The sequence below is a fragment of the Ahaetulla prasina genome, chromosome 4 (assembly GCF_028640845.1).
Source record: "Ahaetulla prasina isolate Xishuangbanna chromosome 4, ASM2864084v1, whole genome shotgun sequence".
NCBI classification, from domain to species: Eukaryota; Metazoa; Chordata; class Lepidosauria; order Squamata; family Colubridae; genus Ahaetulla; species Ahaetulla prasina.
Genome location: NC_080542.1, coordinates 71,356,422 through 71,368,583, shown reverse-complemented (window position 1 = coordinate 71,368,583; position 12,162 = coordinate 71,356,422). Strand labels below are relative to the sequence as shown.

At 44.9% G+C, this 12,162-nt stretch overlaps 1 protein-coding gene across 5 annotated transcripts in view; it reads left to right on the top strand.

Annotated features, from left to right (window-relative positions):
* Window positions 1-12,162, top strand: part of EEPD1 (endonuclease/exonuclease/phosphatase family domain containing 1) — a 153,534-nt gene that overhangs the window by 96,198 nt on the left and 45,174 nt on the right. For all 5 annotated transcript variants that reach the window (XM_058179595.1, XM_058179597.1, XM_058179596.1 and 2 more), the window contains one exon: window positions 9,624-9,675. In XM_058179595.1, the coding sequence (XP_058035578.1) occupies window positions 9,624-9,675 (52 nt within the window). The remainder of the gene's footprint in view (window positions 1-9,623; window positions 9,676-12,162) is intronic.

Here is a 12,162-nt window from a genome sequence, read left to right as displayed (position 1 = left end):
TTGATACCATCGACCATGGTATCTTGCTGCGCCGGCTGGGGGGATTGGGAGTGGGAGGCACCGTTTATCGGTGGTTCTCCTCCTATCTCTCCGACCGGCCGCAGACGGTGTTGACAGGGGGGCAGAGGTCGACCGCGAGGGCCCTCACTTGTGGGGTGCCGCAGGGGTCGATTCTCTCGCCCCTTCTGTTCAACATCTACATGAAGCCGTTGGGTGAGATCATCAGTGGCTTTGGGGTGAAGTACCATCAGTACGCTGATGACACTCAGCTGTACTTCCACCCCAGGTCACCCCAATGAAGTTGTCAAGTGCTGTCCCGGTGCTTGGAAGCCGACGGGTCTGGATGGGGAGAAACAGGCTCAAGCTCAATCCTCCAAGACGGAGTGGCTGTGGATGCCGGCATCTCGATTCAGTCAGCTGCAGCTGCAGCTGACTGTTGAGGCAGTTATTGGCCCCAAAGGATAGGGTGCGCAACTTAGGTGTCCTCCTGGATGATCGGCTGTCGTTTGAAGACCATTTGACGGCCGTCTCCAGGGGGGCCTTCCACCAGGTCCGCCTGGTTCGGCAGTTGCGCCCCTTCCTTGATCGAGATGCCTTGTGCACAGTCACTCATGCACTCGTTACCTCTCGCTTGGATTATTGTAATGCTCTCTACATGGGGCTCCCCTTAAGGTGCACCCGAAGGCTTCAGCTAGTCCAGAATGCAGCTGCGCGGGTGATAGAGGGAGGATCTCGTACCTCCCACGTAACACCCCTCCTGCGCAGACTGCACTGGCTGCCTGTCGCTGGGTGCACTTTAAGGTTTTGTTATGACCTTTAAAGCGCTCCATGGCTTAGGGCCTGGGTACTTACGGGACCGCCTACTGTTACCATATGCCTCCCACCGACCCGTACGCTCTCACAGAGAGGGACTTCTCACGGTGCCGTCCGCCAAGCAATGTCGGGTGGCGGCCCCAGGGGAAGGTCCTTCTCTGTGGGGGCTCCCACACTCTGGAACGAACTTCCCCCGGGTTTACGCCAAATACCTGACCTTCGGACCTTTTGCCGCGAACTGAAGACGCATCTTTTTATTCGCGCGGGGCTGGCTTAAATTTTATGGATTGTATAGTTTTATTATTAATTTTAAACGGGGTTTTAATTTCTATATATTTTAAAATTTTAGGCAAATTATAATAAGTTTTTTAATTTTGCATTTTATAGATTATTGTCTTGTCTGTTTTTATTTGCCTGTACACCGCCCTGAGTCCTTCGGGAGAAGGGCGGTATAAAAATCAAATAAATGAAATGAAATGAAATGAACCTACTTCTTGGTAAACTAGGAAAATGTGGAATAGACAACATTACTGCCAGATGGATTTGTAGCTGGTTGACAAACAATACTTAAAGAATAGTCCTTAATGGACTACTCTTTAAGTATGGTTTGTCAAACAGCTACAAATTACCTTAATGGTACTATATCCACATAGAGAGAAGTAAGTAATGGGGTACCACAAAGCCCAGTACTTTTCAATATCTTCATAAATGACTTAGATAAGGGAATAGAAGGAGAACTCATCAAATTTGCAAATGACACTAAACTGACAGAAATAGCCAAAACCCAGAAGAAAAGCTCAGGATCCCAAAAGATCTTGACAAAGTTGAACAATGGGCCCTATTAAAAAAATGAATTTTAATGTGGAGAAAAGCAAAGGATTACTGTTAGTAAGGAAAAATCAAAGATATAAATGAGAGGGACCTTGGAGTCCTAGTGGATGATCTCTTGAATATGAGCCAGTGTGTAGCAGCAGCCAAAAAAGCTAATAGAATCCTGGGTTGTATAAACAGGCATAGACTCAAGATCCTGTGAAGTATTAGTATTGCTTTATAAAACCCTAGTATGGCCACACCTGGAACACTGCAGCCAATTTTATTCACCATACTACAAAAAAGATATTGAGATCTTGGAAAAAATTCAGAGAAGAGCAACTAAGGTGATCAAAGGCCTGGAGACTAATCCATATGAAGAACAGCTGCAGGATTTGGGTTTGGCTAGTCTAAAGAAAAGAAGAATTAGGGGTAACATGATAGCAGTATTCCAGTATTTGAGGGTATGATAGCAGTATTCCAGTATTTGCCACAAAGAAGAGGCGGTCAGATTATTTGCCAAACCAAGGCAGGACAAGAAACAATGGTGGGAAAGATGTTAAAGATCATGGCGCCAAGCTAGGAAGGTGAGGTTCTCGCTCCCGCTGGTTCACCGGATCCCCAGCTAAACTGAGGCTCCCACTGTATCAGAGGTGGTATTCAGCTGGTTTGCACTGGTTCATGCAAACCGTTGGTGGAAATTTGGTCACGGTCACTGAACTGGTAGCAATGGTCGGCTGGCCATGCCCCCTGAACCGGTCCCCTGGTCACCGCTTGCTTGCCCCACCCACCATGTTTGTTGCTGCCAAGTTCTTTGCACATGTACATCCCCATTGCCAATGGGATGCACATGCATGAAGAACATGACGGTGACGGCAGCAGCTTTTTCCATGACCTCCAGTACTTTTCAATGGCCTGCAGCCAGCCGCCACAGCCACGAAGTGGCTCTCAAAGAGGCAGCGGCTTGGAGGCTTCTTTGCCAGCCATTTTTCAGCAGCAGCAGCTGGTTGGGGGCCGCCAAAACTTGCCTTCCGGATTGTGGATCAGCCGCTATGGAAGGTAAGTAGTCCGAACAAAGAGGTGGTTGTGGTGGAGGACGTGGGGCTAGGGCCAGGGCCGCTAAAGGAGGGCAAATGGGGGTGACTGGCAAAGGGAGGGCTGGGGTAAATATGTGGAAATTCCAAAAATTTCCCAACCTTTTCCTGTGGGCGTGGCTAGGTGGGAGGGTCATGTGACTGAGTGTCTGTGGATGTGAGTCACATCAAGTTGGCCATGCCCACTTAGTCACATGCCCCCCTAGCCATGCCCACCGAACCAGTAGCAAAAAATTTTGAAACCCACCAGTGCACCATATCCCTACCTTAATGCCCTGAACGCCTGATCACCTGGAACACTTGATATCCTGATCACCGGAACACCTGATTCCCCGGCGAAGGTGAGGGACCATATTCTTATACCCGGCAAAGTAATCTCTGGAGAAATATCCAGATGAAGGTATATCCAGCATATTAACCCTGGCAAAGTATCTCCAGAGAAATCTCCAGATCACCATATTGCCTAATCACACACCGAATCACAAACCGAAGGTGAGGATCACATACCAAATCTCAAACCAAAGATGGGAAAGTAACCTAATCTAAAAACCTAGGAAATCTAAATCTAAATCTAAATCTAAAAAGCTAGGGAAAAAAACCGAATCACAAACCAAAGCTAGAAAGTAGCCATCTAGAAAATGAAACTATCATTCCAGTCACAGCATCCAAGAACATCAAAGGACAGCATCAAAGAGCAACCATAGCATCAAACGACACTCTAGCGGCCGGACAAAAGCTGCTTGAGGAAGTAAAATTAATCTACGACCAAACCCTTTCATTCTACAAAATCCTTTCATTACTGACATATCCTACTTTACTTCATTACTCATTGATTGATTAATTAATTGATAGATTGTTTAATATAATTGATTTATTAATTAATTGATTAGTGTAGCATTAATTGTCTAGTTGATTAATTGATTAGTTTAATTCATTAGTGTGACATTGCTGATTTATTATTTAACTGGTTGATTATGTGATTAGTGCAGCATTGATTAATTAATTAATTGTCTAGTAGATAAGTTGATTAGTGTGACATTGATTAGCATATTGATTAGCATATTTACTGTTTAACCAAGTGGATTCCAGCAAGTAAGAGATTAATTAATTCAACTTTGGATACCAGCAAATAAGAGATAACTCAACTACACACATACACAACAAATCTACCATGCCAGGCAAACACTCCACGACTAAACACCCACTCAAAAAGAAAGGTATCTCTACCAATGATTCAAACAACTCCTTCAAGCTGTTGGATGTTCACTTTTAATCACTTAATCACCAAAAGCAATATCAACCATAACAAACTTCGCTCACGGTCCAACCTATCCATACTGCAGAGTGCCCACTCCTGAGAACTCAAAAAATGTCAAGACCAAGGAAAGACTAACTTATACATTGACTACCGTGCTGACTGCATCAAAAGTAAGACCAACAGCCCATGTCCCATCAATAACCCCCCCAACAATCAAAACCAGGCATGCACTTAAATTCCTCAAAATCCACCACTATAGATCTTAAATGCAAGCTACTTAACACAAGTCTTGCAAACAAAATGTCTAAATTCCCCCTCTTACTACATACAACTATATTTGACATTATATTAGTCTGCAAGACGTGGCTGAATGCATCCCTCCCAGACTCTATTACCACAGTAAGTGATATCATGTTTATTGGTCCAATCATGAAAACCGTAGAGGGAGTGGTGTTGCAATCTTCTATAAAAAGTCTCTAAATCTAAAAACTCTTCCTGAGACCATCGTCTGCGAGCCGTCCATAAATACCACGTTTTACAGAGCCCCTGATTATGACCGTGTACATGCGAACAAGCTAATTTCATTACTAATATGGGCAGCCTCCTGCCCACACCTCTTATCTTTCTTTGTGACCTCAATCTACCTCTTATTAATTGGACCCTAAACAAATGTACAACTGAATCCGTACATACAACCCTGTACAATACTGTTACTAATCTGGGACTGGATCAACTAGCAACTCAACTCTTATCCTCAAAATGATGCTATAGAGCACTGCACACCAGAACAACTAGACACAAAAATCGTTTTTTCCAAACGCCATCACTCTGCTTTAGCAGTTAATTCCCTCAACACTGTCAAACTATTTACTAATACTGCACTACTATTAATCTTCTCATCATTCCAATCACCCATCTACTTCCACTTACGACTGTATGACTGTATGACTGTAACTTTGTTGCTTGTATCCTTACAATTTATACTGATACTGATTGTTTTCTGATTGCTTATTTGTAGCCTATGACTATCATTAAGTTTTGTATCATTAAGTGTTAAATTAGTATCTATGACTATCATTAAGTGTTGTGTTGTACCTTGATGAAGGTATCTTTTCTTTTATGTACACTGAGAGCATATGCATCCAGACAAATTCCTTGTGTGTCCAATCACACTTGGCCAATAAAAAATTCTATTCTATTCTATTCTATTCTATTCTATTCTATTCTATTCTATTCTATTCTATTCTATTCTATTCTATCAAACAACACTAGACTTAACAACTGCCTTGTTCTCCCTTGTGTTGCTTAGAGAGTCCATTGAATGGGTTATCCTCATCCGATTGGTCAGAGACTGAGTAAAGATTTGCTTAAACACACCTCCTCTTCCTGTCTAGCTCCAGTTTATTTACTCAGTCTGAACTAAAGAGACCTACTTTCTCTAGCTTTTTGGATTCTCTAAGTAGCTCTTTGGAGTGAATTTCTTCATTTTTGTTTCCTTTGGATTGATTTTGAGTTTCTGAGCCTCTGAGGCTTCTGGCAGTGCTGCGATCGCTCCAGCGCCGCTCAGCTGAGCCGAGGCTTTAGCGGGGGGCCCTTTAATCCAGTTTTAGCATTTCTGTACCTTCGCTGTGGATTTCAGACTCTTTCTTGGATCTCTGCTATTTCTGGAGTCGTGAGTAGCTGCAGAGTGCATGGAGAAGCTGTGGTGTCGGTTTTGCGCTGCATGGATTGAAAAATAGCACCGTTTCGTTGGAGCTAAGCTCTCCCTTGCCTGGCCCTCATTGCTTAAGTGATAGGAGCTGTTTTTGTCAGCTCTGATCCCCTGGGCTTGATTTTTGGGCTACAAAGGGCTGTTTGTCAGCTTTGTGCCTGTGCCTGGCTGTTTTCTAGAGTGGTTGCAGAACTGTATTGTCAGTTCTGCGCCACTTTGGCCATTTCTTTTTAATGTGTTTGGGGCTGTTCCATCTGACCCGCACCATTTTGAGACCAAGTTTAGGCATTTTGGAGCTGTTTTGCCAACTCCTAGCCATTTACAACCTTTTCAAAAAGCTATTGGGAGTTGTTTTGTCATCTCTGCTAGCCTTATTATTCTGTGACCCTGCTACATCTATTCTGCATATCAGATAGTGATTGCAAGGGATATTTCTGCCTTCCTGTTATTTTTGGTGCAGTCCTATTCAAAATGGCCGACCGTAGTCATTCCCCTTCTTACAGATCCAGATCTCCTACTAAGCATAGAGGCAAATCCACAACCAGACATTCTGCTAGATCCAAAACCTCTGCTGATGCCTCTACTTCCTCTGCAGTTGATAAAGATGCCCACAGGAGACACTTAGCCTTAACCAAGCAATTTGATAAAGCTCAAAAGAAGGCAGAATCCAGCAAAGCCCTTCTCCTGCTGCAGTGGCTCCACCTCCTGCTTCAGTCCATCAAGCTCAAGCATCCTGGTCTCCCAATGTCTTCATTGAGGGTCAGAAAAACCAAGCTGTGGTCAGGGAGGTTTTTGCCCAAGCTGCTGGCTCCAGCTCAGAGTCACCCAGACAGTCAAACTCCTCTACACCATCTGCTACCTTTACTCCTACCACGGCGGGGCTCCGCCTGGAGGAAGGTCAGTCATCTAGTATGCCACAGGAAATGTGCGGTCTCAGTGCACTAACAGTGGCTAGAAGCATTGATGCAGCCCTCGCTCAAAGTGGCATTCTGGCTCCAACTACAGCCCCTGCTTAGGCACAGCCAGCTTCTCATGCTTCTTCTCGCTTACATGCTGAGTCTGCACATGGTACCCGCTTCCTTTCCACTTCTCACCACAGTGACCAGTCGCTCGTTGGATGAGGAGGAGGCCATTGATTACAATCTGTTTGGGGAGGAAGAAGTTTCATTGGAGAGGCCTCATTCATCAGGCTTTTTCCATCATGAATTGTTCAAAACTTTGTTGCATAAAGCTAAATCCACTGCTAATATGAGTGTTAAAAAACCACAACCTGAAGGTTCTTTTGATCCTCAAGATGCTAACAATTTGCTTTTTACAGAGGCTGTCACTGAACAGGATGCAGTTCTGTCACCCAAACTTTTTGTGGACACAGTGCAACACCAATGGGTTCAACCTGGCACAATCTCTAATAGAAAATAGAAAATTATATACTGTGGATCAGGAGCTTGAGGACCTTCTCAAACTTCCTGTCATTGACATTCCCATGGCTAGTCTGACCTCCCGTTGGATCCTTCCATCAGATCATTCTATCTGATGCAGCTGAAGGTCTTCACACCGAGGATAGACGTGCAGAGATTTTGACCCGTAAAACTCATCAGGCTGCTGCATAGGCGATAAAATCAGCCACAGCTGTGTCTTTTTTTGCAAGAAATTCTCTTATCTGGCTCCATCAGATGCAAGCCAGACCATCACCTGAGGATTCTCGTCTGCACCAGGACATAAACAAACTGATTGCAGCTGTAGAATATTCTGCAGATGCGACATTCAATTCTGCCAAGTTTGCATCACGAGTCCTGACATCAAACATCACATCTAGGTGCCTTCTGTGGTTACAACATTGGCAGGTGGACATGAAGACCAAGTGGCGCTGGCCACTGCACCTTTCAAGGGAGGCTCACTTTTTGGCGAGGCTCTGGACTCAATCCTCATTGAAGGTAGGGATAAGAAAAAAAGTTCTCCCATTTGCCTCCAGACGGTCCGACAGACAGTCTGCCTTTCTTTACCAAAGGCAGTCCTTTTGGTCTTCGGATCCCAGGTTCCAATCCCCAGCCTTTCAACGTTCCTTCAACCAACCGGCAGACAGGGCTCATGACAGACAGCCCTTCAGAGAGCGAACACATCAGCCTCAGTCCAGGTGACCATTCTGGGGCTCCAATTTTCACCCCTACTGCAGGAACAAGTGATTCTTCTCTTCAAGACCCCATTGGAGGTGGCATTAGTGGGAGCATTGGAAACAGGAAGAGCAGCTCCCTGGCGCAAATGCGCATGCCAGGAAGCTGAGCTTCTGGTTTCCAACATGCACATGTGTACTGGCCAGCTAGTCTTCATGCACGCATGCGTATCAGAAACCAGAAGACTAGGTGACTGGCGCACATGCGCATGCCAGAAACCAGAAGCTCAGTTTCCCAGCAAGCACATTTGCGCCAGGGAGCTGCTCTTCCAATTTCTGGCACTCCCATGCATGAGTGCCAGGGAGCTACTCTTCCAGTTTTAGCCGCTCCCCCACACACACACTCCCGTTTCAGCACTCAGTGCCAAAAAAGATTCACCAACACTGGTATAGGTTCACCTCCCTGAGTACGGGGCTAGACTAGAAGACCTCCACGGTCCCTTCCAGCTTCTGTTCTGTTCTGTTCTAATTATTAAAATATGTGGAGATAATATATTTCTTTTTATTTAAAAATTATCAGTTTAAAGGATTAGGGATACATAAATAAAATTTGCTTTGACATAGAATATTTATCTGAAAACAATACAATTATGATGTACCCAACAAATAATGTGTTATTATTTTCCACTTTCATTTCTTGCTTCTAAGCTTCCCAAAAGTATGTGGTTGACCCTTATCAACAACTGAATCACTACTTGGTGAGTTCAGTGTGAAATTTTTCTAATTTTAGCATTCAGGGAACTCCCTTTCAGTTTGGGCCAAGTTAAAAGATGATTATAGGAATTGTAAGGCAACAGATCTGGCAATGGATAACCTAAAAGCTGAGTAATGTGACTTGCTTTTACATTCTGAATTTAATTTTAGCAGTTTGTATAGTCAGGTGAAAACAAAAATCGATGAAAGCTTTATCTGCTTCAGACATACCATGTAAATATCTTCTACACAAGATATCCAGAGCATATAAAACATTTGCTAGACCAATTCTCGAATACAGCTCATTTGTCTGGAACCTATACTGCATATGGGACATTAATACAATTGAGCGCGTCCAGAAATATTTCACAAGAAGAGCCCTCCACTCCTCTGTTCGCAACAAAATACTTTATGCCACCAGACTTGAAATTCTGGGTTTAGAAAATTTAGAATTCCGCCGCCTTCGGTATGACCTGAGCATAGCTCATAAAATCATCTGCTACAATGTCCTTCCTGTCAATGACTACTTCAGCTTCAACCACAACAATACAAGAGCACACAATAGTTTTAAACTTAAAGTGAACCGCTCCAATCTCAATTGCAGAAAATATGACTTCAGTAACAGAGTTGTTAATGCCTGGAATGCACTACCAGACTCTGTGGTCTCATCCCCAAATCCCCAAAACTTTAACCTAAGACTGTCTATTGTTGACCTCACCCCATTTCTAAGAGGTCTGTAAGGGGCGTGCATAAGAGTACCAGCATGCCTACCATCCCTGTCCTACTGTTCCCTTTAATTGTATTCATTTTATATGTTCAATTCATGCTTATACTTATATATATATATTATTTAATATTATTTGACAAAATAAATAAATATCCCCTGAAGTAACACACTTTTTTGCAGTAAATTCCTCTGTAAGCCAAGGTAAGAATGCATTTCTATAACAGCTTATTCAGATGTAGACCTACTGAAGTAAAGTTTATAAAAGTGCTGGCAAAGTGATGTTTTTGTGCTTTCACAACCATGTTGGTGTGATTGATATATTTTCTTCTTCTTTTCTCCTTTTCTAGCATCAAACTTTTGGCTGTGCAGGAGTTGATTGATAGAGATGCACTTGAGAAGGTATCTTTTACTTTTTCTGTAGAGCAGCACAAATCCTTCTGTTAGTATTTCTGTTTCTATTTACTGCTACTGATGTTTTATAGGCATATACTTATACTTCAGATAATATAATGTGAATGTGTACAACCAGCTCCCAGAAGACTATTTTCTTTATTGCATTCACAATCTAATTAAATGGAGATTTGAAGCAAGGACTACAATTTGCTGTTCAGTGGCATATTTGGAACTCCCCTTTCCTCCAGAGTCAAACCATAATAAAAATGAAATTGGATTTCATTTTAATTGCATATTCATTTTAATAGCATTAAACATAATGTAATTTCTTTCCATTCTCCAGCAAGGCGGGACCAGCAGCCAGGCATGGGATTGACTCAGTCTGTATCCAATGGGATCGAGTCTGGTAGTTGAAAAGCACCTCCTCCTCCTGGTGCTTCCCAGCTTTCAGACTCGATCTGACTGGGACAGACGCTCTTCTGAGCTGCTCCCTCTCAGTATCACTAAGAAAGTAAGCAAAAGGATAGTAGTTTTTTTTTTTTAAGAGTTAAACTCAATCCGCTCCCTCCGCGACGGCTGCCAAAGGGGTTGAGGCTCCCAGGCTTGGTTGAGCTCTCCCCCTCCCCCCAGCGAGAAGGGCGATTCAGCCCGATACCGCTGGGGACAGCCAAAGATCGCCCCGACCAGCTCAAAGCCGCGGACAGCCGGGGAGGCGAGGAAGAGGTTTTTTTAATTTCCCCCGTTGCTGGCGTATTCGGCAGCTGCCGAATTACGCGAAAAGCCTCATGCAAGATTTTCTGGGAGCGGATCGTTCGGGCGCTCCTGGGTTCTTCCCGATCGCCCTGGCCTCACCACGAGGGCTCTGAACAGGCCAGCCAGATCTGGCCGAGCTCCCTGAGGCATCTCCCGGACTTTCCTCAATCTTCCCAGCCGGATTTCAGGATTTCGGAGTGGCTGGGCTGCTGGAAGCCGGGATTTCGTCGGCGCTCCCAGGCTTGTCCCGATCGCCTTGGGCCTCGAATTTCATCAAAGGGACTGTGAGTATTTTTTTCTATTTAGTCACCTCCGGCCCCTGCTGACCGTGTGGCAATATTGTTTGCACATTCCCTTCTTTCTTTAGAATGTAAAAGAAAAAACCTTAGGAAATTCATTACTATATTTTACTTTGTCCTAGGTTTTCATTGGAAAAGGCCTTATTCTAAGGCCTCTAGAGGCCTTTCTCTCTCACAGGCAGGCCTTGGCCACGTGCAATTAGAGGCCTAGCTACAGCTGCAGCCTTCCAAGATGGCCACCATATCACCTGCTCGGCCTACCAAAAGGAAGCAACCTGCTATGCAGGCTGATTCACAGCCAGGCCCAAGCACTTCAGGCCATCCCACCCCTGCAAACGCAGAGGCTTTGCAGCCCACAGTAGCCAAATATAAGAAGGTATCCAAGGCTTCTGAAAAGAATGCCTTACAACACCAGAAGGCGATGGATCGGGCAATTGAAAAGGCAATGTTTAGTTTTAGTTTTAGTTTTATTAGATTTTTATACCGCCCTTCTCCCGAAGGACTCAGGGCGGTGTACAGCCGAAATAAAATACAGAGTATATACAATTAAAAGAAATTAAAAGAAACTATTAATAAATGGCCGATAATTTAAAAATTAAAAAATTTACAAATGTTTAAAATCTCTAAAACCCCAATTTAAAATCACTATTTATGCCAGTCCTGCTTGAATAAATAAGTATGTTTTTAGCTCACGACGGAAGGTCCGAAGATCAGGAACTTGGCGTAAGCCAGGGGAGTTCGTTCCAGGCGTCGGTGCTCCCACAGAAGGCCCTACCCTGGGAGCCGCCAGCCGACATTGTTTGGCGGACGGCACCCTGAGAAGGCCTCTCTGTGAGCGTCTGGTCGATGGGAGGCATACGGTAACAGCAGGCGGTCTCGTAAGTACCGGGTCCTAAGCCATGGGCGCTTTAAAGGTGGTAACCAGGATCTTGAAGCGCACCGAAGACCACAGGAAGCCAGTGCAAACTACGGAGCAGAGGTGTTACGTGGGAGCCTCGAGCGGCTCCCATTACCACTCGCGCAGCTGCATTCTGGACTAACTGCAGCCTCCGGGTGCACCTCAAGGGCAGCCCATGTAGAGAGCATTGCAATAATCCAGCCGAGGCGTAACCAGGCGTGGTGACCGTGCATAAGGCATCCCGGTCAAGGAAGGGCGCAACTGGCGAACCAAGCGAACTTGGTAAAAGCCCTCCTGGTGACGGCTGCCAGATGTTCCTCAAGGACAGCCGGCCATCCAGGAGGACGCCCAAGTTGCGAACCACCTCCTTTGGGGCCACTAACTGCCCCAACAGTCAGCTGCGGATGCAGCTGACTGTACCAGTGCCGGAATCCACAGCCACTCCGTCTTGGAGGATTGAGCTTGAGTCTGTTTCTCCCCATCCAGACCCGTCGGCTTCCAGGCACCGGGACAGCACTTGACCGCTTCGTTGGGGTGGTCCGG